This window comes from Antechinus flavipes, chromosome 6, assembly GCF_016432865.1.
Source record: "Antechinus flavipes isolate AdamAnt ecotype Samford, QLD, Australia chromosome 6, AdamAnt_v2, whole genome shotgun sequence".
Classification (NCBI taxonomy): domain Eukaryota; kingdom Metazoa; phylum Chordata; class Mammalia; order Dasyuromorphia; family Dasyuridae; genus Antechinus; species Antechinus flavipes.
In genome coordinates, this window is record NC_067403.1 from 1176245 (window position 1) to 1203812 (window position 27568).

A 27568-nucleotide genomic window follows, 5' to 3' on the forward strand; every position below is an offset into this window, starting at 1 on the left:
GCATGGGTTTAAATTCACCCACTGACATATAATTGTTGTTTCACCCTGAGCAAAGTCTTCAGTACCCCCAAGCAATTCTCTAAGTCTATAAATTGCAGATCAGACATAAAGTTGCTTTGGTGGAGAAATTTTCCTCATATGGAAAGGGGTGTTGGCTATACTGATATCACAGATTGGATAGGAAAAATGAAATCACTGGGAAACATTGATTGTTCCTAGAGTATGATTAATCCTGCATTTGGTAGAAGTACCAGGATACAATATTGGGTCCAAGAACTTTCTGTGTTTGGCATCAGTTCTTGTCTCTCTCCCTTTCTATCTAAGCAATCTTCCAAAAAAAATTCCTTCAGCTCAATTTATTTCTACTTGTGAAATGAAATAGGTTTGTCCTAGATGATAGCAATATTATCTTTCATCTCTTAATATATGACCCCAGGAGCTTCTCATCACGTACCTTAATCCAACTCCAAATGGGACATTCAAGATATGACATGCAGTAAAAAGGGAAGGATGGTGGTGGGTAAAAAAGTGAATATCAACTTTTCCACAAAAGGGATCTCTAAAGTATTGTTATGACATATATAAAAACTTAACGGACTTTTTTTTTGCCATTGGGGGTCCTAATGAAAAAAGTGGAACATTATTTTTTTTTCCCATTGGGGGTTCTACTGACAAAGTGGAACACTATAGTTCATGTATATCATATAACTCACAAAATATGTATGTTGGAAATCTTTTCTAGGATGTGAATATTTCTGATCTTATGAAGAGATTAGATATCCTTGGAGATAATGGGGTAACTATGAATGATCCATTTTTGGTTTTGTATTCTTGTTTTAAATGGGGCATCAGCTGTGGTTTATTTTCCTATTAGAATTAGTTTAATTGATACAATGTAAGACTTTTGTATGGCCATTTTTCTGGATAGAATGCCATGTCATTTATTCTTAAAGACATAAAGGGTAGGATTTGCCCTTAACATCATTTCATTTTTATAAGAAATAGGAAAACTAAAGTCAAAAAAAGAACACACAGGAATAGAATAGAACTTGTGTTTCACTATCTGTCCCAATAAATATATTATATCTTTTACTGACTCATAAGGTGTTTACTGTTTTGCACTTTTAAATATATCAATGTATATTTGCCTAAAGAGAGGCTTTGTTAAGGATGTCTTGATAAGCACAAAGTGTTATAAACTTTGGGACAATAATAGTTCAGCAATTTGGTCCAAATTAGTTTTTGATTTAAAAAATATATATATATTTAGAGAAAGGTGCTTCAGGAGGCAGTCTGATGAGAGCCTTTTGTGCTTGTCTGACAATAACTATGTGTGTATGGATCTGGAATCCAGCATAAAATGTGATTGCCCATTTTTGTGTTTTAGAATTTGAGAAATGAAGAGCAGGTTGCAATAATCCAAGCTGGAACTGTCCTTTCTCTGTGTGAAAAGGTAGAATTCAATCAAATTTTTGTCCATCTATCCATCAAGTTGTCACAGTACCATACAAGAAACTGTACATTGAGTTTGTGTTTGTTTATTTGTTTTGGAAGCATGTACTTTTGCTGTTATTCTGTCTATATGGGTGTGTGCATGTGCTCATTTTCTTTTTTTGACTTTGGTGATATTCAGCTTCTAATCATATTGTTTCAGGTCCTGGGAATAATGTCACAGGAGTGTTTAGAGTGATCTGAAAAGTGGAAACTATTTTAAATAGTGTTAGTACCTTGCACAGTCACTGATTTGCTGAATTGAATTGAAATGTAATCATTTTTTCAAAAAGGTCATCATCTATAAGTTTTTTATGGAAACCTATATATTCCCATTCCATCTAATTTGCCATAAAGTGGACATAATATTCTAGGTCCAGGTTCTCACTGATGTGATGACTACTGCCAGTGAGGCTCATCACAGCCCATCACAACCTGTCTATCCGCTAGATCACATTTCCATGTCTTCCTGTAAACGTTATTTTAATAAGAAAAATACAGGCTTAATTATGTCACATATGGAGAGATACATATAGTTACAAAACATGTTCTGTAAATGTTCAATTATAGATCTTTATTACTTCTCTCTTTTGAAAAATGACTTGTCACATTGCTTACAATTAGGTTGAAAGACAGTGTGATGATAATACTTGAATTATCTTTCTCAGTGAATTGCTATGAGGAAAGTACTTTGTAAACTGTAATTTTATGAGAAACGGGAATTCCTCTTGTAACCAATTTGTCAGTGGGAATAACTTTTACTGAGTGGAATAGCATGTATTCTCTCTGAGGGAAGGCTTATTTCAATTCTTCTTTCCTCCTCCATCTTCCTAACACAGAAGGTAGTGCCTAAGGGCTTAATACATGACTGTGGATTGATGGTCATTCTTTGTGCAAAGCAATGAATGATTCCTTAAAAAAAAAAAATTAAATACTCCTTTACCGCCCCTGCCAAATATTAAAAAAAAAATACTATTGGCAAATCCATCATTTAAACCAGCTTCATCTTGTTTTAGTAAGGGCCTTTTACCTGACATCATCACTAAATGAGGCATAATATTCATTCAATTTTAATAGAGTTTTGTTGAAAAAGCAAAATAGTGTGAGATGTGAGGCAGTGAATTCACTAAAGCTTTCCTCTGCTGCCTCTTTGGATTGTAGAAGGGATCCTGAACTCCTGCAGTCTATGTCAGTGAAGTGTCATTTTTGGCAGACCTTACCAAACTGGAAAGAAAATACATAGAAGATGGATCATGTAATCTATCTGCTTCTCTCTGGACCACCATAGATAAATATAAGGAGGCTCCTTCCTAGGAATTGGAGCACGAGGAAAAGAAAGTAAGGTATTTTGGAAAAAAAAAAAGATTGGGAGACAGAGAACCCGAGTTTAAATTCTGATTCTTCCATTTACTGGCTATATGAATTGAAACATACCATTTCTCCCTGGGTCTCACATTTTCTTCTGAAAAAGAGGAAGTTGGACAAGATAATGACATGGTTCTCTTCAATTCTAGTTCCTATGGTGGTTTATTTGGAGACAATTTTATTGTGAGAGTGAGTTCATGGACTGGGAGAGTATAGAGAAAGCCCCCAATCAAGGAAGTATCTGATTTTCTAAGGCAGTGGTTTATAATTTTGTGTGTGTGTGTGTGTGTGTGATGGACTCCTTTGACAATTGGATGAAATCTATGGACCCCTTTGCATAATGAGTTTTTTAAATGCAAAGAACCAAAATAAATTGTATTAAATGAAATCAATTGCACTGAAATAATTATCATCAAAATATAAAATAAATTCCAGGATCCATATTAAGAACTCTTATGAAACAAGTGAAATTGAAATAGCTAAAGGCTGACTCCCCTTTATCTAATATTAAATAAGTTCTTGACTTACTACCTTTCCAAAGAACATATGTCTTACAATAAACATGTATTACTTTTGCTAAAACACACAAAATGTGGCTTTAAAATATTAAGGCCACACAGTGACTCCTTGTACCTATCTTTGGCCTGATTCTGCTGCTCTCTGTAACTACAAATGATGTAGGCAAAATATAATAATAACAATAACAAGTTATGGTTTTATGGCTTTAAGGCTTAAAAAGAATTTTCCTCACACAAGCCCCCTAAAACAGTGAAAATATGGTTGTCTTTATTTTAACCCCACAGAAAAGTGATTTAACTTAGCAGGGGCAAATGGAGAGGAAATGGGTAGACTTCAGGATCAGTGATAATGATGACAACCGGCATTTACATGGTATTTTACATTTTACAAAGACCTTTATGATCAAATGTGGGTTACCTGACTTGGAATCCAGAGCTTTGCTCATAACATCAATCTGTGTGCAATCCTCCTGTTTTCAGCATAAACCTTCCATTTACCAACTGAATGTCATTGGATAAGTCACTTTACTGCTTAGCCCTTTAGCTTCCTTGCCTATGAAATGGAAACATTGTCTTTTCCTTAGCTATTTACTACTTATAATGAGAATGTAATTTATAGGAATTGCTTTGAAAACCTTAAAATGTTATTTAAAATATCAAATATTACAGTCATACTCCCTGACTGTACTGATTTTAGTCACTTCCTAGCCAAATAAAGGGTATTTGGGTATTTTCGATTTAAATGAATAAGATCATCTTTTGATGAATAATAGAGATTTTTTTTAATATCTAGAGAGTAATTACAAATAGAAAAGCCATATTAGATTTTATTAAATTAGAATGGTAGATTAACATTTTTTTTTACTTTCTTCTATTGGTTCCAACACAAAATGCAACTTAAGCCTACTTAGCTCCTATTGTGAATTTTTAAAAAAATGACTTACATAGGATTATTTTTAAGCACTCTATCAAATATAAAGAGACCAAATGGAAAAGTAGCCAGTCACTTTCATTAAACATATTGTGTCTCAGAATAGGATCTTTTTCTCATTGTGCATTTAACAGTTCTTGACCCCAAACTTCCTTTAAAGCCTTATCATGGCATAGAATTGACACTGAATTCTTGAAGGCAACATGTATAGAGCACGAGTTCTTTCTACTGCTATCACGCTGGCACTCTGATATTTAAGAATTTCCTGCTTCTCAGATATAATACAATTTCGGCTTGCCATTTAAAGTCCTTCCTGACTTGAGCCCACCTTCTTTCTATATCACCACCATAAAAAACCCGGTACTCAGGCCTCTGTGTGCCAGCCACACTGACCTACCTGTGGTTCCCTTAGCTCAGCATGTCATTGCCCAATCTGGAACGCTTGCCTTCCTTCCTCACCTTTGCCCATTGATAGAAGCTATCCAACAATCAGGAAAACGAATTCAAATGCAGACTCAGATACTTAACAGGTTTGTGATACTGGGACAGTCATTTCACCTCTGTCTGCCTCAGTTTCCTTATCTACAAACTGAAGATAATAGCATCTTCCTCCAAATATTATGAAGATAAAATGGGTTATTTATAAAGTGCCTTGCAAAATTTTAAGCATTATAAATCACCATCACCATCATCATCATCATTTTTTTCATTTTCTTCAAACCCATTCAAGGACCATATCTTATGCAAAGCCATACCTGATCCCCATTGCTATGTATGTGTCCTCCTTTCTGAAATTATATTTATTTGTCTGTTTGCGTGTTATATTCCCCATTAGGGTATAAGTTCCTTCAGTACAGGGATTGTTTGCCATTTCTGCCTTTAAACTTCCAGCAACTAGCACAGTGCCTCTTATTAGATACTTCATAATACCTTGACTGAAGAAACAGAAAAAAGTAGGTACATATTTTTGCCTTCTCTCTATCATCTGTTATCATTAAACCATCCTTTCATCTTTTTGCTGCTATTTTGGCATTAAACACCAATTTTAGCTCATTTGGGGCTCGAGACATTATTCTGATGGGATCCCACTATTTTTTCTATATTTTTATTTCCCTTTCTTCCATCTTTAACATGTCCGCGTTGGTCCTTGTCCAACCATGTTAATTTGCTTTAACCATCTACCCTATTTCTTCTTCTTAGAATAATTTGTCATATTAGTAGATTTTCATTTGTGATATCAATCCCTCCCTTTCAAATTTGTCAATTTTGATCATATGCAGTCTTATTTGTTTGCATCCTTTCCATCCTTCCTTAGCTCTTTGAAATCCAAGATGACAAATTCTAAGATGACTTTCTTTAAAGGTTCCCATCATTTTTACCTCTGATTCTTATTCCTCCCTATTGGTCAGAGTCATGCCCAGAATCACTGTCACCCTCATTCCTGGCCATTCATAAACCACGGCACTACATTTCAGCCAACTTCCTCATCCACTTCTCACTGAAACCTTAAACTCTTAAACTTAAACCTCTGTTGGTTGTGCATTTGTGCCATATCTTACCTAGAAGTTGGCACCCATTTCAATTCCTGTTCATTTGTAAACCTTGTTGCCATGCATGTTCTTTTCCTCCCCTTCCAGTTTTCTAGCCCCTCTTTGCATATTGGCTTTCTGTCATGGATTCCCTCCATGCAATGCAAACATCCTGAAGTAAAGAGATATTTTGCCTGGTTTTATCTATATTACCAGCAGTTAGCATGATGCTCCGAACACAGTAAATATTGAACATATGTTTTTTCATTCACTTATCTATTCATTTATTCACTGCTTTATTCACTTTTAAAAATATGAAATCATCAGTATGACAAACTAATTTACACTCTTCTGGGAGCCAAATTACATTTAAATATAAATCAGTCACCTTTACATGTCACTTTTTTGTATTGTGGAATGCCAGAGCTTAGAAAGCCATCAGAAAGCATCTAGGACAATTTATGCCTGAACAAAAATTTCCTCTATAAAAATTCCTGACAACTTATCATCCATCTTTCACTTGAAGTCATCTAGTGATGGGAATTCACTACGATTTGAGGCAACCTATCCTACTTTTGGGCATCTCAAAATGTGTAATGGAAGCTATAAGAGACTTCAGAAGTGCTTGAGTACGTCACTATCTGGCAGTGTCCTGGATACAGCTTCAAAGAACCAGGTGTTAAATTTATACCTCTGAAATTGGAAAGCTCTACAAAACAGAGCTTGATTTACTGTTTTGTTGATTTCTAGACTAAAGAAAGTGGTGGAATAAATGTTTATCACATAGATTCAGCTTGCAAGTATGCAATTCGTTTTGAGAGGGAGGGTTTTAAACATTTACCAGCATCTCCCACCTATTCTTGAATAGAAAGCTCCTCTACAGTTTTCCTTATAAATGGTTACCCTTTACTTTGTCCTCAAAATTACCTATGTCTGCAACATGGATATACCCAGAACAAGTTTATACATTCAGCCATTTAAACATTTGGAAAGAGCTGTCATATTTCCTGTAAATCTTATATCTTTCAGGTAAAATAGCCCTGCTTTTTTCAATTATTCTACATATGACGTGGTATTCAGTCTCCATTCTCTGCACATGCTCCCGTTTGAAATATCTTCTCTAAAATGTGGCACCAGAAGTAAGCAAAGCTTTGTACACATTAAGAGCAACACTGTGCCATGATCAACTCTGATTGATGCCACTTTTCTCAGTCATGCAATAATCCGAAATGAGTCCAAGTGACTTGTGATGGAAAATACCATCTACTTCTGGAGAAAAGCCTATGGAGACTGAATGCAGATTGAAGCACACCATTTTCATTTTCTTTGTGTTGCTGTTTGTCCTTTTTCATGGCTTTCCCCTTTTGTTCTGATTCTTCTTTCATAACATGACTAATGTGGAAACATGTTTAACATGATTGGACGTGAATAACATATTAGATTGCTTGCTGTCTTGGGATGGAGGGAAGGAAGTAGAAAAATTTGAAATCCAAAATCTTATAAAATGAATGTTGAAACCTATGTTTACATATAATTGGAAACAAAATACTCTTTATAGACAGAAGGCGGTACCTAGCATGATTTTTTCAAAAATGATCCTAAATATAATCTGAACCATATCCAGAGTAGACAGGAGTACTCTCCTCTTTACCATTCTCAATGGATATTTCTCAAGACTCAGTTCTGTGCCCTCTCCTTTTCTCCCTGTGTACTATTCCAAAGCTTGTGGTTTCAAAACTCCATTATACTTTTAAATTATTGAACCCCCAAAGAGCCTTTATTTCTTTGGGTTATATATATCAATATTTATCATATTAAATATTAAAACTGATGATGATAAAGAAAATAGTTTTGACTTTTCAGACCCCATGAGAAAGGTCTTGGAGACTATTTTCTTTATTGAACATGTCGGTTCTTTGTGAATTCAATTTTTATATATGTGCTGATGATTTTGACTTATCTAGCCTAACATGTCTCCTGACCTCCACTTTCTTATTTTAAATGGCCTGTTGGACAACTAAAACTAGATTTCTCATCTGCATCTCAAACTCAACTTATTCATAATTTTTCCCTGCTCACCTTTCCCTCTTCATAACTTTTCTAATACCTTTGAGAGTGTCACCATTGTTTATTCCTCACACTAAGTCCCCATAGCCAATCTGTTGCTGATTATGTTTAACTTCATAAATGATTTTCTATCATTTATTAATATATCTATCTTAGTTTATTTTGCTACCACATCACAGTGCTGCCTCATATTGAGTTGGCAATCCAGGAAGAGTATGTTGCTATTTCTTTATGCACATAGCAATTTGTGGTATTGAAAAGCATTCTGCTGCTAACTTATGTGACCTTGAACATGTCATATGACATTACTTGGCCCCATTAAAAATAGCACTTTCTAATGTTCTGTGTCAATTATTTTATATTCCATATGTTATGATTCCTTCCCATTCTAGTGTCCTAAGACTATAAATGCCTATGTGAGAAAGAATAATCTGATCAATGAGCTAATATTTATTGAAAATTAGTCATAATTTTTAGGTTTAAATAATTGTGGAATTTAAAATTAGGTTCCCATGTATAAGTTATAATATGATTGGATTCCTTCAAACTCACTTGATATCCATGAATGTTTTTCTTCTGTTGGATATTCTTCAAATAAATTATTGCTATATAAATTTGGCTGAAATTCTTTTCATTGTTTCTTCTTTTCATCTTGCTATGTCTATTTTATTTTTTCCTGATGCTTTCCAGTGGTTGAAGCAAATTGAGGGAACAGAGGCAGCACTAACACAGAAGATGATAGATCTGGAGAATGAAAAGGTAAAGGAGCCAAATTTCTGGAGGTAATTTTTGAAAGAGATAATTCATTCCTAAGAAGGTCTTTTTACTATATTCTGAAGTTGGGTTATTTCATTAGTAATGGTCCTGATTTGTGCTTTTACTGACGCATACAATCATTAATTAATGTTTTGAACAATTCCGAATAACGTGAATAACATTAGTTCAATTATCTCTAGCACTTTATAGTCTTAAAAAAAAATGCTGCGAAGCAGGTAGTGACCAAATTATCATCCTGATTCTATAGAAGAAAAATCTGAGCCTCAGAGAGAAAAGGTGATTTACCCACCATCAAAAATTTAGCAAAGGGAAAGTTAAGGACAATCACAGGTTTTCTGAATTCAGTGCACTTCCGAATAAGGAGCTGTCCAGCAGATGTTAAAGTCTATTTTTTACTGTGAAGAAAGTTTTGTTCATTGTTATCTAAAAGCTGTAACTCAGTGTGTACTGACAACTAAGGAGCTCTTTGTTAAGATTCTACCTGAACTGTTAGCTTATGTGATTTTGGACAGATTATTTTCCCTACCTAAGTTGTATTTTCCTGATCTATAAAATAAGGGCATTAAATGATCTCTAAGGATATTTCCACTTCTGTGATTTAGTGACACTTTTCCTTAATGCATTGACCATTCAATATGAATAAAGAATCTTTGATTTTAATTTTATTCTTTAATTTTCATTCCCTAAAGTGAGTCTTTACAAGAAAAGATTATTTTTGATTAACATTAATTTTGAAAATTGATCCCTTTTGATTGCTTGCCATCTAGGGGAGGGGGTGGAGGGAGGGAGGGAAAAAAAATCAGAACAGAAACGAGTGTCAATATAAAGTAATTATTAAATAAAGATTAAAAAAAAAGAAAATTGATCCCTTTTTTATGTGGAAATTTCAGGGAATGATTCTCACCCTTTGTGTAAAAAATACATGAAAAGAGCCTACAATTAGGGCTCAAAGTTGGCTTAAGCTTATAGAAAATTATCCCTATCTCCACACATTGGAAGAAGCAATTTGATCTTTCATAGCAACACAGATTTAGAGCTCAGGAATGGACCTGAGAGGTAATCTAGTAACATGAGGAAACAGGCTTGGAGAGCATAAGGGATTTCATCAAGTTCAATGAGACACTTAATGTTTCCACTGAGACCGATCGACAAGCATGTTCTCTCTTTGTAATCTTTCATCATAATTCCCAGGCAGGCACTATCCTTTCTTTCATCTCCCTGTTGCCCCCCACTCCTATCACCTCAATCCCATAAAATCATTTTTTTTGGTTTGTTTTTAACAAATGCAACTCACCTTATATAGTTTCCTTCTCTCTGCCTCTCTCCCAAAGTTATTAGTACTTTATTGCTTTTCAAATCTCTTTGTATAAGCTTTAGATCTGATTACTTATTAATAGATGATATCTCCATAGCCTATAAGAATGTAAACTTTTTGAAGGCTAGGATCATTCTGCTATACTACATCTCTAGCACCTAACATAGTCTTTTATATATGGTAGATACTTAACAAATTAGTATTGATTAGATAATTCCCATATATGTAAAAATCAGATAATTATACTTGCATCAGTTACTTCACTCCGATGGTGTGAGGACCATACTTTATAAACTTTCAAGTATTATTGAAATATAAGCTAATAATCATTTTCTTCATCCTCATTATGAAGGTTGTGTCATAAGTTTTAAAAATGTGTAAATTTCATTTGGTGGAATCATCTACTGCCTTTCCCCTTCTCAAATCATCTTTCCCACTTTCTGGGGCTCAAATATTTAACTCCTGCTGATGAGACCTTCCAAACTTAGCTCCACTGATCTTTCCATGGTGAATTCATACTTCATTGGAAGGCCTGTTTTCAAAGCTTTTCTAGTTTTCTAAAACTTCTAGAGCATTTTATCTGCTTTCTGGAGGACATGATCCATCTCTGCATCTAGATGACACACTGGAGGAATAATTTACTAGAGGGTTTTTAGTATTAGTTTCCTTCATTAGAACATAAGCATTTTAGAGGCAATGGATGTTATTACACTTCTTTAATAAACTTGTAGTACACATTACAATGTACATGCACATGCTTAATAAATACTTATTAGTTGATTTTCATCTCCAGGAAACATCTTGACTTAAGCATGAGAATCACTCCTCCAAAATACTGTGCTTTTTAGAAGTATTATCTGTTTCATTCCTAAATTTCTCTTCATTCTTTTATTTCTCAGGACCTCTTCAGTAAGCAGAAAGGTTACCTCGAAGAAGAACTGGATTATAGGAAACAAGCCTTGGATCAAGCTTATATGGTAATGTAAAAAAAAAAAAAAAGTATCCTTCGTAGTTCTTTTTTACCTAGCACACAATGTTATTGTTGCCTCTTAGCTTAGAATTTGATTTTAAAGATAAATATTCCATGCTACAATCTATATGGAGAAGCATCAATGTAATTCCTAGATGGAAGTTAAACAATGAGAAGTTTTTTTTTTTTTAATTTTTGTTCCAAATATGAGTTTTGAAGTAGTCGAAGTAATTTTTCCTTTTTAAAAAAGTTCATGTATGAAGTGGCCATATTCTGGCAGAAATTATGATAAAGAAGAAGATTGAGTTGAGCAAAGAAGGAAAATATATTTGCATATTTTAAATCCTTTGCTATTATTTTTATTTTTTTATTTTAATAAAATTATTTTTTGATACTAGTAAAGAAGTAAAACTGTTAATTATTTTTAACAAAACATCAATCTTTAAGAACAATCTCAATCAGGATTGTGAAAACAAAATAGATATAGGGTTGTGCTTGGCAAAAGTTGTGTAATTTCTGTGATAGTTTTCTCAATTCCCATCTTACTCTTTACTTTCATAGAATTGTCTAGCTTTTAAGGCTATGAAACAGGAGGTAGGGAAAAGGTGACATTAAAGTATATCTCGGAGGATGGAGTGAGCTTTCCAGAGCTCAGCAGGAATGCTAGACTGTATTTCTCCAAATCTCAAACTTTATATGACTACAAGGGAGCAGTTAAAGTGATTGTTAATAATCTGAATCCTTAACATGTAAAAACTCTTTGACTCTCCTGGACTCCTTTGGACCATTCCTCAAACTTCTATAGAGAGAGCTTGGAGGAGGGGTTTGCGAAGTGGCCTCAAAATTGAACAATTCCGACTCTGACACATGCTGGATGTATGATTCTGGGCAAGTTATTTAGGGTATAATTCTCCAAGAATATAAGAGAAGATGGCAGGTTGTATAGGCAGAGAGAGCTCCACTACAGGTATTTTCGATTAGTGAAATCCTGACTAGCTCCTGTACTGCTTATGTGGCTTATAAAATGTGGCCCAGGAAATTGCAGTATGAAAGCTAATGCCAGATATCTGTGGGAGACTTATTTTCTTTAGCTGCCCTAAGTTTCTGAAACAACTAGTGCTGAGGGTAGTCGTGATTTCATATTAAATAGGCAATAGAATTTGATCTTAGAATGGAGTGTTTAAAAATACAGTCTGAGGCCCTATTCAGCTTGGGAAACTCAAGCTGTTGCACTGGGTAATTGAATTCTGTAGGTCAATCTGTGGGCTGGAGAATAAATAAAAAGGACTCTGGCTAGAGCCTCATAAAATAGTAACCTTCCTAAATGATTTATCTTAGCCATATGAGAGAAAACTGAGGAGGCAGCAGGATATGAGAACAGGATACTCCAAAGAACACAGAATTTTAGTCAGTGATCTGGACTTGAATCCTGGTTTTAGATTTCTTAGCTGTGTGACCTTGGAAAAATCACTTCTCTTAATCTTAGTCAGTCGTAAAATGAGGGTGCTGACTGTAGATGATCTTAAGACCATTTATAGCTTTAAATCCTAGGAAATGTCCTAGCAAAAGGAGGCAAACTTACTAACTTTCCTTTCAGAATGATCTAAATGTGAGCCTCCGGGGATAGTTGTCCAAGCATGTTGGTTTAAATCTCACCTACATGTATGTGTAAATAAGACACGTATGTGCGTTTTTAGATATGGATGGCATTTTCCTAGAGGTGATTTCTAAGTCTATTAGTTGCTAAGTGTATTTTGTCCATACCATGTTGCTAAGTAAGACCTAATTTGAAGGCTACTCATTCCTAGAATCACTTTTTTTCTCTGTCTTTAAAAAGAAACTTCTTCATGAAAGGTTCACTTACAATTTGAGCTAGTTTTTCAGTCTCAAGAGAGGAACAAGGAAACAGAGGAATGGGATTCTGCCTTTTTATTCTTAAAGTTGCTATAGGATGTCAGTCTTTCAAGGTCTATTTCTTGAGTGTTTAAAAGTTGGCCAATGGCCTTGCTTTAAGAGCTCGTGTTGTCCCTGGGAGTCTCCAGGGTGGGGGGCTCCTCTCCTTCCATGTAGTTTCTTAGGCTCAGTCCCTTGGCCTTTGAGCAAAGGGAACAGGCTCCGCTTCACCCAGCAATCATCTGTTGCTTAAAGCCCGAGCCCCATGGGTCCAGGGCAGCTCCTCAAAGTGCATTTGTGTGGGAGTCTCCTTTGCATTCCCTACCTCGATCCCTACCCGCAGCTGCTTGCTTCCCGCTTGACCACCCATACACCTTTGCGAAGTCTCGCAGACTCCCAGTGCTCTGCTTGCCCTAACCTGCTGGGTGGCTTGGTCCCTTGTTTCCTGTGTGCAACTGTCTGTGTGATTTGGGTTGCTCAGAAAATCCAGGAGCTGGAAGCCACGCTGTACAGTGCTCTGCAGCAGGAGCCCGGCGGGCGGGCCAGCGAGGCGCTGAGCGAGGCCCAGCGGGAGGACCTGCGGGCGGCCGTGGACAAGGTGCGGAGGCAGATCCTGAGGCAGAGCCGGGAGTTTGACAGCCAGATCCTGCACGAGCGGATGGAGCAGCTGCAGCAGGCACAGCAGGTAACGGGCAAGGGCCCTCCCTGGGGACCGGGTGAGCTCACCATGGTCATCGCTCTCACGTAACCCCCTCCATGGCCTGCTCACTCAGCCGCCTCCCCACTGACGCTTCACCATGGATTTGATTGGAATACAGGTGTACATCACTTTGCGGAATAGAGTCCTCTTCACAACTAATCCCTTAAGCAGATTTCTAGAAATCGAGTCACATTTCCCTAGGAGCTTCCACAACAAAAAGGAAGATCTGTTCCCACAGGGTGGGAGAAAGTACATCTGGATGAGACAAACTCGGGTGGAGCCAAGTTTTCCTTAGCTCTTCTATTTCAAAGAAAATTGAAATCTGAAAATCTGTTAAAATACTCACAATATTTAAAAACTGCAACCCCTCTATGACGTGGAGTCTGTTTGGGGGACTTTAACCTGTATCCAAAATATGGATTGAAAACTCTGTTAAAACTTTTAAATTTTTCATCTCCTTAGCAAAAAGCTAGTGTTTATTTTTATTTTTTTTTTTGAGAATATGAGCAAGGCTAACTATAAGACATTTACTATGGCCTTTGTTCAAGCAATTCTCACATAAAAAGGTTTACTGCTAAACTCTTCTATATTTATATTTATTTAAAAATATTTTGAGCCCAACTGACCTGTGAACCACAAACTGAAATTTTGAAGCTACCAAAAATTTTAAAAGAATCATTTACATAAATAGATTGTTATGGCAGACTAATAGAATAGGATAAGATATAGAGGAAGAGATCCTGGGTTCAGATCTTGCTTTGGATATTTATTTAACCCTTACCAAGTCACTTCATCTCCCTGAGTTATAATTTTCTCAATTGAAAGATAAAAAAAAAAGATAATATCTAGATCATGCAGAAGCACTTATCAAGTGCCTATCTATGTGCTGGGCCATGTCCCTGAGGAGATAAAGAGGAAATAAAGAAAAGCAAACATAGTCCAGAGAAAATTTGCAAATAACTGGGATTCACAGTATCAAGATACACAGCATCCTAAATTCTCAGTATGTTTTAAAGCTTTCATAGATTTTTTAAAAAGCATTAAGGCTTTTGGAACCTTGGTTATCTACAGAAAGTAATGGAAGGCAGTCTTAGAGAGGAAGACATTTGGACATGTATTCCCTGTCTCATAGGACTTGTTTTTAGGAGAACACGTTGCAGACCCTCAAAGGTCATAGAAATGAGAATGATCATTACTCTTATTCCCTTAAGTGGGGGTTACACCTGTAGTCATGAAATCAAATAATCTGTGCTTGCTTAGGTAAAAAACTGGGTGGGGGTGAAAATGGTTTAAAGAGAGTCAGGAATGAAGAATCTCCTTTGGATTGGTCACATGAGAGGCTGTTCATCAGAGCCCCAACTGTTAATTATTGGATTAGCATGGAGGCAATTCCTCTTTGGCTACAGGTCGGACTCCCCAGCTTCTTCTGTCATTTTTTTGTGATGTTGGGTGATCAATCTTTAGAACATTGCTCATTTCCTGCCAGCAGCAGAAGTCATCAAATTCCCTTTGTGCCTGAAGGCCAAGAGTGTGGCTTGTAAGGAGATCACAAGGATTTTTGGAAAATAAAAATGTATTCCTAAGTCCAAGCCCAAGTAGCTTTTTCGTTGTTTTTCCACTCAGACCCGCAAACATGCTTGAGCTAGTTCTTTAGGCATTAGCCAAGGTCATTCAGAAACCACCTATGAGCTTTCAGGTCCATTTTGTGTGATGGCATTGGTTGATTGCATAGGCTAAAACCAGAATTAGAAATTGAGGTGATGCCCATCAATTGGGGAGTGGCTTCATAAATTATGATGTGATTATGATGGAATCCTATTGTTTTATAAGAAATGAGGAGGAGGAAGAGCTCAGAAAAACTCAGAACATCCTCCATGAGCTCATGCAAAATGAAATGGACTGTGCACCAAGTAATAGCAATGGTGGGCTGATCAGCGGTGAATAACCTTGCTGTTCTCAGGATTACAATGATCCAAGACTATTCTGAAGGATTTATGGTGAAAATGCTATTCATACTCAGAGAAAGAACTGATTATGTCTGAATACAGATTGAAGTATACTTTTTTAAAAACAATTTTTCTTGAGGGATTTTTTTCTTTTTGGAGGGGGTATCTATGTTTTCTTTCACAAAATGACTTCTGTTGAAATGTTTTGCATAATTTCACATGTGCCTACTCAATGAGGCTAGAAGACAGGGAAAGAATCTGAGACACAAAGTTTTAAAAACATATGTAAAAAAGAAAGTTTGACATGTAACTGGGGAAAATAAGGAGATAAAACATTTGAGTAGTCCTTGGTCTCTATCCTTCTAGAGTTACAGGCTAGTCATGGCATAAGGCAGTATAAATACAAATGAAAATGTGAAAGTGGGGAGAGGTGCAAGAAATTGTTGGACTACAACAATGTGACACAAAAGAAATATGACCAACCTGATGTCAGATTGTAATGGCTGTTATTGATCCTCCTCTAAGCCAACTTCCTCATTTTATAGGTAAAACAGCTAGAATAAATGAGTTTGCCCATGGATTGTGAGTCCTAACTTGTCCAGCTTGTTACAAACTGGGAGAAGGGTGGGAATTAGAAGAAGCTTCATGGATAAATTGACTTAGAGTGATCACTTCCTAAAAGGAACTAGAATTCTTCATTTTGGCAAAGGACCTCCATTTCCACTATTTTCTACTATTTTCCCATGAATCATTTCAAAGAACCACTTCACCCTTGGATGTTAGCTCTCATATTAGGGTTAGCTCATATATTCAAAAATGTTTTCATGTATGGATAAAGACTTGTGCATGAAGGATGAGTCTTATTGCTTTTGGCCAAAGGCAAGGTTTATAAGCAAAATATAAATACTTGATAATTATTGCAGGTTTACAGGATTAGAATGAAATTCCATCACATTTTTGGGGTGAGTTCATAAATGGTAGATCACCCCAGTACCATATGGATTTAACTGGAAGGTCTGAAGTGACTGTAGCCATACAACCCAGGTCAAAATTTTTAGATGTTTATTTCATGTCCCTCTTTTGGAATTGCTTCTTCAGTGAATGATAACTAAATATTTCCCAGAGCACTTTCATTTCCACAGAGCAGAAACCTAAATAAAGGGGAAGATTTTACTCCTTAGGGCTTCCTCCAAATTAGTTTACTGAACCAAGAGCATCAAGTGGTTTCTCCTTTTTGTTGCATGGCTTACTAACAGATCTCCACAAAAAATTCTCTTGAAGTTGAAAATAAAATCATAAGGATAGCAAACAAATCCTGGGATTTCTCTGATTAAATAAAATCTCCATTAAAGAAACCCATTTTATCCTAATGTTAGCAACTTCTTTGCCATTTACAGACTTGGAACCTAAAGAGGTTACAAATGACTTTCCACTACTCTACAACTACTGTATCAGAAGCAGGACTTGAAGCTGGTTTTCTTTGGTTTTGCAGTAAACTCTTTAAACACTCTGCTGACATCAGAGAAAGGGGATGTTGAAAAAAATCTAATTTATAAGGAGATGAGACAGAATGATGACTATTATGGCTTCCTAATGTTAGCAGAAGCATTTTACTCATTATTATATTCATATACCTCCATATTTAAAGACCTAGGTAGATTTGGGGACTCGCTAAAGGATTCAAAGGCCAGATTTTGGGGAGTCTTTGGATTTGGACAGGATTATCATACATTTACATTTAAACTCTAATACCTGGCTTTGTCTATACCAGATACCATGTCTATACATGTTTTCTAAAAATATGAGTTGAGTGAAGAATTCCCTATGCATTCACATCAGTTGTTCAGGTGTCTCCTCTTTTTGTGTCTTCAGAATTTCCTTCTTGACAGCTTCTTCCCGAAGTGACTTATTCTATGACATTTTAGTCTATGGGAGTCTACTTATCTTTTAGTTTTCTCTGAATCTTTTGGATATTGCTTTTCCAAAATCTAGGGCTCATGTCACACTGGGTCTGGTTTTTCCTTTCTTATCTATCACACCAGGAAATGGCGTAAGCAGTTCTCTTCAAAGTTCCCATTTTCATTGTCCCAGATACCAGTTCCTCTATGTTGCCAACAATTAGATTAAAAATAGCAGTTCTCCTCTTAGTTTCTATAACTTTAGAAAGATGGATGTTATATTTCCTCCTATTTCTAATACATTGGAAACTGTAAATCATTGCATTCAACAATGAGGGGGTATCATTACATACTAATTTGGTAAAAGGAACATCTGGAGTAGCCCTTATTGTCTTGAATTTGAGAATTAGAATAAATCTTTTTTTTTTCTGGACCAAAAAATAGTTCCCTGAAGAATGGTTTTGAAATAACAATCATCTAGAAGTGGAGATAAAATGGATAAGCAATTGGCATGATTTTAGGGTAGTAGCTAGAAGGATCTAATTGTATCTAAATGTATGAAGAATTGCATAATAGTGTCTTTATATATTTGCTATTAGTAGCTAATTGCACTTGTTCATTTTACTTCCTTATGCCTTTAGATGAACTGTAACCACATAAGAAAAATCATTTTAGACTATGTTGAATCAGAGTTCTCATATTAAATTTCACAGTGCAAAACAAAACAAAAAAAACAGAGAAATAAATTATATATTGATTGAAAGATTATATAGTTGTGAGTCAGTCTGGCATAATAGGGAGAGACTGGGCTTGGAGCCAAGAAAATCTAAGTTAAAGTGCTGCCCCTGATAAAGACTACTATGTGATCCTGAGCAAGTCCTCTAACTTCTTGATAGCCAAGGCAGCCCTAGACAATAAGTAACAAAGAAAGTGCTGACCTACATTGAAGTGTCTTCTTCTGAGTTCTCTCTTTCAATGAAATCACTGGCTTAGTCTGAATGCCAATATTTCAGTGGTTTCATGAGCTTACCAAAGGTGATCTTCCTTCCAACTGTCCATGGTAATTCTGGCCCATGTTTTCTATATAATCCTCATTGAGGAGTCACATAATTGTCTTCTTGCTTCTCTGTGTTCGCAATAATTCTTGGATCTCAGCACTGCTTCTAGGTTGTCTGTTACTTCTCATTCTTTTTAAAGTTTTATTCATTTTATTTTTCCCAATTGCACATAAAAACAATTTTTAACATTCATTTTAGAAATTTTCAGTTCCAAATTCTCTCTCTCCCTACCTCCCTCCCTCATTGGAAAGGCAAGCAATTTGATATAGATTATACATATATAGTCATGCGTACTTGGTTTCCAATTAATCATGTTGTAAAGGAAAGCAGACAAAACCACAAAGAAAAATCGAGAAAGTAAAATTAAAAATATGCTGTGATCTGCAGTCAGATACCAACAATTCTTTCTCCATGTCTCTTTCTTTCACTCTTTATAATTTGCCAACCTCCTTTTGCAATCAGATAGATACTTGATAATGTCCTTTATGCTATTTTTTGTGCACAAGTTATCATAGGTAATATGTTGCAATCTACGTACAAATGTCCTGAAATAAGTTGACCAGTATTTATTAAACACTTACAATATGGCAGACACTGAACTGAGTACTAGGGATACAAAGAAAGGCAAAAACATGATCTCTACCATCAAGAAGCTCCTGTTCAAATGATGAGATATGACAACATGCAAACAATTATGATCATGAGAAAGAAAGTGCTGGAGTTGGGGGAGTTTGCAGCCCACTTGCAAATTAACAGGCAGAGGCTTCTCAGGTGTAAAGAAATTTGACTTAGGCCATCAAAAGAATTGTTAACTAGTAAGTCTGGAATCAAAGTTTCCTATGTATTTGATCATGTCCATTGGTGGATGGATGAGCCTATTCTCAAATGAGCAGGTTTTATCCTATGAACTCACAACTTTTTAAAATCCCAAATCTTTATTAATTGTATAGAGAATTGTCTTCTATAAAGATAAAATGAAGCATCAGATGGCAAACAAAAATGTAATTAGAGAATAAAATCTGTCACAGATGAATGATTTCCCACAATTACAAAAGGTGTATCTTGTGAAGTCTAAAGGTCAAACCATTTAAGTAAATCTTAGTCTTCATATTTCTCTCCAATCAATAGCATTTCAATTGATTATTCTGACACTTCCCCACATACATTGTCCCAGGGAGACATCTTCGGGGAATACTATAGACTTAACTAATCGCAGGCTCTTCTTTGCTGTGAGCATATATGTATATGTATGCATGTATATTTGTTGCTCCCCCATTCCATGTCCCCCAACTGCTTAGTTGAAAGACAGCAGTCAAAAGAGCATTGATAATCAGAAGATCAGATCTTAAGCTCCAGTCTCTTATGCCTTAGGCATGAGACTATGGCTGATTCATTCCAACTCCCTGAGCCTCAGTTTTTCCATCTTTAAAACTAGAATGATAAATTTGTCTTGAGCATGGCATAATGGTGGATTGAAAACTGTATTAGGAAGAACTTAGATTTTTAAAAAAATTTACTATTTGTCTATCCCTCTAATTTATAGTATTGTGTATATATATATATAATATACTAATAACCATCTTTTAACTACAATAATAACTTCTACCCCAAAAGCTCTAATTTAAAATATATCCTATGTAATTATGACAATGAGATATACTTTTTATACTACCTATAATTATGAAAACTCTAAATGCAAAATTATAAAATTAATACAATATAAAACAAGGAAAGATGAAGAAAGCAGTTATTAACCACCTATTAATATCGCAGGCACGGTGCTAAGTGCTTTATAAAAATGATCTAATTTAACCTCTGCAAAACCATGGGAAGTAAGCACTATTATTCCCATTTTATAGTTATGGAAACTGAGACAAAGAGAGGTTATGTTACTTGTTCAAGGTCATATAGCAAGTGTCTGAGGCTAGGTTTGGACTCAGGTCTTTCTGATTGTAGCACCAACACTCTGTCCCCCAGTGCCACCCTATTCCTTCCCTCTTAGTTTATGTGGCTTTGGCTGGCATCTCCTGTAAACTTCTCATAGGAGATCCCCCAACATACTTAAGGCCTTGATATTCTCCTGCTACTCTGGTGATACCGGTACAACCCACAGGCTATTGGTAAGAGTATGTATAAGGAGATGTGGGGTGGAAGTAAATTAATCAAAGATGGAAAGACAAAGGGCACCTAGATGGCATATGGATAGAGCTCAGGACTGGGAATTAGGAAGCCTCATCCTCCCAAGTTCAGATCTGGTCTCAGATACTTACCGGGCAAGTCACTTAACCCTGTTTGACTCAGTTTGCTTATCTATAAAATATACTCACAAAGGGAAATGGCAAACCACTCTGGTAATTTTGCTAAGAAAACCCCAGAGGGGGTCACAAAGAGTCAGATAAAACTGAAAAACTACAGAAAGGGAAATGAAGACTTCTTTATAGTTAACACGATCTTCCTCATGTTGTCTTTACTTCTTCTGAACTTACTTTCTAGATCATGAGTTTGAAGCACTCTAGGCTTGAGGTGCTTAGTTCTCCTAGGGCAGTCCCTAAGTCTAAAATTCCTCTTCTGGTCCAAGAATGTCAGTCAATTATCCAGCCTTCTTTGTGTACCTCCTGTATACCCAGATAGATATTAGGCACTACAGGTAGACTATGAAACACAAGAAACTAATGGTCAATGGTAAAAGTGCAAAGGAACTAATGGTAAATGGTAGCAACAATTCAATGTCAACTGAAGACATGGTAAGCTCGAATAGAAAGAAATCTTGACTCTGGTGTTTGGTTTTTTAATTGGCCTTGCACAAATCATTTTCCATTACCCCAGAGGGAGGTACTCTGTATTTGAAAAAAAAAAAAGGCCTTTGCTTCATCTGGTGCTGATTTGCCTTTAGGAACCTCAGGGTTTGAGGTCTGTTCTTCTTTTTCTCCATAAAAGCTGCCTATGGTCAGAGTTCTTTTTTGCCTTTTTCATCATTTTAAAGGATCAAAGTCTGCATTTAAGACAAAGGAGCAATAGCTGCTTTACTTTGTCGTGGGGCTATTCTGCTGACTGACTTCCAGTGCTGGGTAATCACATGGTTCTGGGGTTCAGTGGCTTATAATTTGCCTTTTCTATTTGCTTTTGGGTATTTTACAGCAAATCTGCTAAACCACCTGATTGCAACCAGACTAGAGTAGCCTAAGAGCCTCACAGAAGATTTCCCAGTTTGGGGAGACTGTAATGCTCTGGTTCCCTGCCCCAACTCCTTGCCCTGGCTCCCTAGGCTATGCTTGGTAGACTGTCTCCCTGTCTGATTGAAACAGACCTTTTCTGAAGTCTTTCCAAAGTATCTTCTGGAAATGTGTTATACTCCAAATATTTGTGAGTTCTATCTCTCCAAAATGTGTTTAGAGGCTTAATCTGCTGCTGGTTGGAAGAAGATCAGATAGAGGATGGGTCTGCTCTACACTCTCTTGGCTCTGCCCCCACATTTACAAACTTTAAATGAAACAAGCTATTATTATTAGTTATAGTTACTTCTGTAAGGGGACATGTCCACTGGAGAGAATGGAAGGAAAGAGAGGGAAGAAGGAGAGGAAAAGGACAAGCTGATGTACATAGCCCTCTAATTTATAGTATTGTATGTATATATATATATATATATATATATATATATATATATATATATATATATATATATATATATGTATATATGTATATATACATATATATATATACACATATATATTATAATACATATACACACATTATATATATGCATATGGTATGTAGGTACAAAATATTTGTTACATATGGCATGTATATAGTATAATTACATATATTATAGTAATAATAGTATTAGTACTTTTTTAGCCTTATCTCTTGCTACACTTTTTCAGTATTCTAAACTTCTTCCAGACAGGGATGAAATCATCAGCTCTGTGTCAAACGTAGTATTTTGCATGTAGAAAGCATTTTAAAAAGTATTTTAAATTGAGTTGGACTTTCTAACTAATGTATCATTAAGCATTTATGGTGTCCATATGCCTGTTTAGGTACTAGGTCATAAATGGTTCAATTTTTTTCCCTGGGAAATGTGAATAGAGCACTGGATTTAAAATCAGAAAAAAAACCATCTTTATGCCTTCAAGTCCAGTCTCAAAAGCTTATTAGCTATGTGAGCCTGGACAAGTCACTTAACCCAGTTTGTCTTAGTTCCTCATCTGTAAAATGGGCTGAAGAAGAAAAAGGCAAAGTAAATATTTTTTTTTTTTTTTGCCAAGAAAACTCCAAGAAACGGGGTCAGGAAGACTAAGACATAAAAACAACAAAGTATTGTGTCTTTGTACTGGGACCTCTGGTACTTGGCTATAATATTCCTAGGAGTTTTCTTTTGAGGATCTCTTTCAGGAGATGATCAGTCTATTCTTTCCATTTCTATTTTACTCTCTGGTTCTATAAAACCAAGGTGGATTTCCTTGATAATTTCTAGAAAGATTATGTCATTTAGCTTTTTTTTTTAATTTGTGTTTTTTATGAATCATGGCTATCAAGTAGTACAATAAACTTAAATTAGGTCTTCTAAATCTCTTTTCCAAATCTATTATTTTTCCAGTGGTATATTTCACATTGTCTTGTATTTTTTCATTCTTTTTTGGATTTGTTTTCTCATAAAGTCAAAAGCTTTGATTTACTTAATTCTATTTTTTAGGGAATTATTTTCTTTTGTGAATTTTTGTACCTTTTTTTCCATTTTGCCCATTTTTTTCCCCTTTTGGCCTTTTCTACTTTTTAAGGCCTTCTCCTCATTGGCTTTTTGTACCTATTTTTACATTGGCTAATTTGTTTTTCATAGTGTAATTTTCCTTTTTTGCCAGAAATTTTATTATATTTTCAGTAATATTTTATTTTCCAAATACATGCAAAACAGTTTTCAACATTCATTTCTTTAAAAATCTGTGTTCCAGATTTTTCCTTTCTCTTCATCTCTAAGATAGCAAGCAATCTGACATGAGTTAAACATGTATAATTCTTTTAAACATATTTTCATATTTGTCATATTGTCACAAGAAAAATCAGATCAAGAGGGAAAAACTGAGCAAAATGAAAAAAAAAAGGAGAAAATATCATGCTTCTATCCACACTCAGTCTCTATAGTTCTCTCTATAAATGTGGATGGTATTTTGCATCTTTGCTTTGAAAAGCAAAGCAAAGCAAAAGCAACAGAGTCTGTTGAAAAGTGCCAAGTTCATCATCATATAATCTTCTTGTTGTTGTGTTACAATGTTCTCTTGGTTCTGCTCAGATCTTAGCATAAATTCATGTAAGTCTTTCCAGGCTTTTCTGAAATCAGCCTGATTTTCATTTCTTATAAAACAATAATATTCCATTACATTCATATATCCTAACTTATTCAGCTATTCCCTAACTGTTGAGCTCCCACTCAATTTTTAGTTCCTTTCCAGTATGAAAAGGGCTGATACAAATATTTTTGCACATGTGAGTTCTTTTCCCTCTTTTATGATCTCTTTGGGATATAGATCCAGTAGTGAGACTGCTGGATTAAACAATATATACAATTGTATAACTCTTTGGGCAAAGTTCCAAATTGCTCTCCTGAACTATTGGGTCATTTCACATTTCCACCAATAATGCACTAGTGTCCATCATTCCCTTCAACATTTATCATTATTTTTGCCTGTAATTTTAGCCAATCTGAGAGATATAAAGTGGTTTGGTGTTATTTTCTTCAGTGTTTTTCTGTCTCCTTCAAGCTGTTGACTTTTTCATGATTTTATTGAATTTGTTTATCTTCCATTTTTTGTTACACCTCTCTTATTTGATGTTCAGAATCTTTTTTTTTTTTGTGTTCTTTCATGGCCTGAGAACAATTCATATTTTTCTTGGAGGCTTTGGTTAAGAGTTTTGACTCTGATGTCTTTGAGTGTATGTTTTGATCTTCCTTGTCATGACAGTGACTTGCTATGGTAAGAATATTTTTTTCCAGTCCATATCATGACTTTACGACTCTGCCTCCAACATGAAGAATATACTGTTTCAAACTTTAGAGGTTTTGTGCAGCTGTTTTCAGAGATACTTCTAAGGATCTGTAAGTTTTTAGTTCAGTAAGTTTTGAGATCTAAGAAGAGGTATTTGCTCCTCTGTTGATCTGTGTTCTGGTCTGTAAGTGATCACAAACATTTTTTTTTCCTGCCCTAAATCAGTGACAAGGGTACCTGCTTCACTGAGATCTTAAGCTCTGATATTCTAATTGCTTGTCTTCACCTTAGGAATACCATTTGACTGTGGCACATATGGGCCAAAGAAACAGAACCCTGCCTCAGGGCTAGCAAAAAGATTCCTGCTATCTCTTGACCAGTCAGCCCCCTTGCCATCTGTTTGTTGAGAGCTCCAAAAGCAGCCTCTGCTGCAGCTGATTCAATGGCTACCAGGGGTCTACTGCTGGTTTGCCGGGGTTTGGTCTGTGCTGGCACAATCTACATTCTCACCCAGGTATAACAGACCTTTCCTGCCAACCTTCTACATTATCTTTGGTGGAAAAAAATTCACTTTTATTGCATGGGTTCTACCACCCCAGAAATTATTTAATGGTATTATTTAATGGTGTTTTGGAGGGAGAGCTCAGGCAAGTAGCTATTGTTCTCCAGTTCTCTGAACTGGTTTGGGAGTGACAGAACCCACAAATATTTGGTGTACAATAAGTTTCTAGAAGAAGATATTTTGAAAGAACTTCAGAAAATGTCTGTTTCAACTGAGCAGGGGGAGAAGCTGCTGAGCCCAGATGCAGCACAGGGGGCCAAGGAATGTACTGTAAGACTCTTTGGCTACTCTGTCCTGATTATAAGCCCGGGGATCAGCAGATTAGCTGTGAGACATTCAAAGCAAATATAAAAGGCAACCCGTGAACCTCTGAACACCAGAAAAACCTACCCAGCATTGTAAATTGGTCAGCATCACTGGCCTCAGGGCAAACAAAAACAGCTGTTGCACCTTTACCTTAAGATCAGACCTTAATCTTTAAAAAGAAATGAGCAAAAAACCAAGGGGTAATGAGTGTGCAGTGTTGATGGAAAGATGGGTCAGAGTAATGTGAGGTTTTAAGGCAATAAAAAGAGAAGTATTTTATCCCATAGGTTATAGGGAACCACTGAAGAAGGTTGAGAATAGAAGTCACATGGTTAGACATGTTTTTAAGGAAAATCACTTTGGCAGTAGGATAGATTGAAGTAGAGAGAAATTTTAGGCTGGACTCCAGTGAGAAAACTGTTGTAATAATCTGGATGAGAAGCAATGAGGATCTGTGCTAAAGTGGAGTGAGCATGTGAGCAGACATAAAGGTCTGAAGTGAGAGCTGTTGTGCAGGTAAAAGTAACAAGATCTGGCAACTGATTGGATGTGTAGGGTGAGGCAAAGTAAGAATTTGAGGATTATAGGAAGTTTATCAACTTAGAAGACCAAAAAAGATGGTCTTCTCAAAGAAGCCTCTCTCAATAAAAGGAAACATATGTAATAAAAGTGGGGTTTTTTGTTTGTTTTCTTGTGTCAAGGATTAAATAGAAAGAAAATTAGTCCTGTTTTGTGCATATTGAATTCCACATGCCTCTAGAATTTCTAGTTTGAAATATTCAATAAGTAATTGACATTGAAGTTCAGAGGAGAGGCTGAGACTCTACATGTAGATCTGGTTCACATCCATATAGTACATCCTTTGCTTATTTCCTATTGCCTCCAAGATTAGTAGACTGAGTCCCCTCTTCCTCTTCTTTCCCTGGCCTGACATTTAAAGATATCCAGAATTCTATATTGCAACCAGATGGGATTATAAATTGTTCTACGTATTGTTTCATTTCTTATTTCTATACATTTTTATATGTTTTCTTCCAATCCTGGAATATAATTTCTTCCTTCCATTGTCTTTAATAATCTTCATTAGCCTTGTCTAGATTCATAGCCCAACTTTTTTATCCCTTCCTCCATGAAGGTATCTCTAAGTTGCTAGTTTTCTTTCTCAAATTATCTCAAATATCAAAATATCTATTTTGGGGAGTAAATATTGTAGAGCCTTCCAAGGGAATATAAGCTCTTTGAGGTCAGGGACAGTTTTGTTTTTATCTCTTTGTATCCATGACTTAGCTTGTATTGCACACATAGAATGTGTTTATTTTGTAAATGTTTGATTAACTGAAGTAAAATGGTGACTAAAGGCTTTACTGTTCTGAGCTTGAAGCCTATCTATTATGAATCCAATCTTTTTTCATCTGAGGGACTGGTGAGTGGGGATCAAACAAGTAGATGCTTAATGAAGGCATACTAATATTCTTTGGATTCACGGTTGGACTGGATGACGAGTGACAATCCTGAATTGCTGTGATTTTGTGATTGTCTGGGTCAGAATGAAGGACCTAGAACTATTTCACTGGATCCTTCCAAACCACTTGTGAGGTTGACAGGACGAGATAAGAAGAGAAAATGTAGCTGTTACAACTATAGAACATGAGGCCTGGAGTTAGGAAGACCCACGTTCAAATATATATGCAGACACTAGTTAGCTGTGTAATCTTTGGCAAGTCATTTAATCTTTGTCTAACCCATATAAAATGGGGGTGATAACAGCCAGCCCCTACCTCCCAAGATTATTATGAGAATAAAATGAAATACTGTTAGTAATGTTCTTTGCAAATCTTCAGGCAGTGTATAAACAGTAACTTACTTATTCAATCACTTGATGATATGTACATTTTTATGTTGCAGAGAATTCGGGACCTAGAGGATAAAATAGAACTTCAAAAACGACAACTGAAAGAAATAGAAGAAAAGGTAAGTGTGATGACCACTAGTTTCCTCTTCATAATCCTTCTCTTTCATTTTGGTTTTCGTAACGTTTGTCAGGGGACAGGTTATAGGTGACTAATCCAAATACAAATCACTCATTGGCTGCCATTTTTATCAGCCACCAACATTTGATCCCTGTGTGGTGCTGTTTCTTATGTGAATATTGTTTCCAGCTTCCAGCTTACAACTCTTTTCAAAGACTAGTGAAAAGCAGTAATCTGGTAGACCAGGGAGGAAAACACACTCAGGTTTCATTTCAATCAGTCTGCACATCT

At 35.8% G+C, this 27568-nt stretch overlaps 1 protein-coding gene across 3 annotated transcripts in view; it reads left to right on the plus strand.

Annotated features, from left to right (window-relative positions):
* JAKMIP1 (janus kinase and microtubule interacting protein 1) overlaps positions 1–27568 on the plus strand; it is a 201637-nt gene that overhangs the window by 162857 nt on the left and 11212 nt on the right. For 2 of the 3 annotated variants that reach the window (XM_051963872.1, XM_051963871.1), the window contains exons 15-20: positions 743–796; positions 1388–1453; positions 8592–8660; positions 10893–10970; positions 13338–13541; positions 27213–27278. In XM_051963872.1, coding sequence (XP_051819832.1) covers positions 743–796; positions 1388–1453; positions 8592–8660; positions 10893–10970; positions 13338–13541; positions 27213–27278 — 537 coding nt within the window. The remainder of the gene's footprint in view (positions 1–742; positions 797–1387; positions 1454–8591; positions 8661–10892; positions 10971–13337; positions 13542–27212; positions 27279–27568) is intronic. The other variant, XM_051963873.1, reaches the window with a different exon arrangement.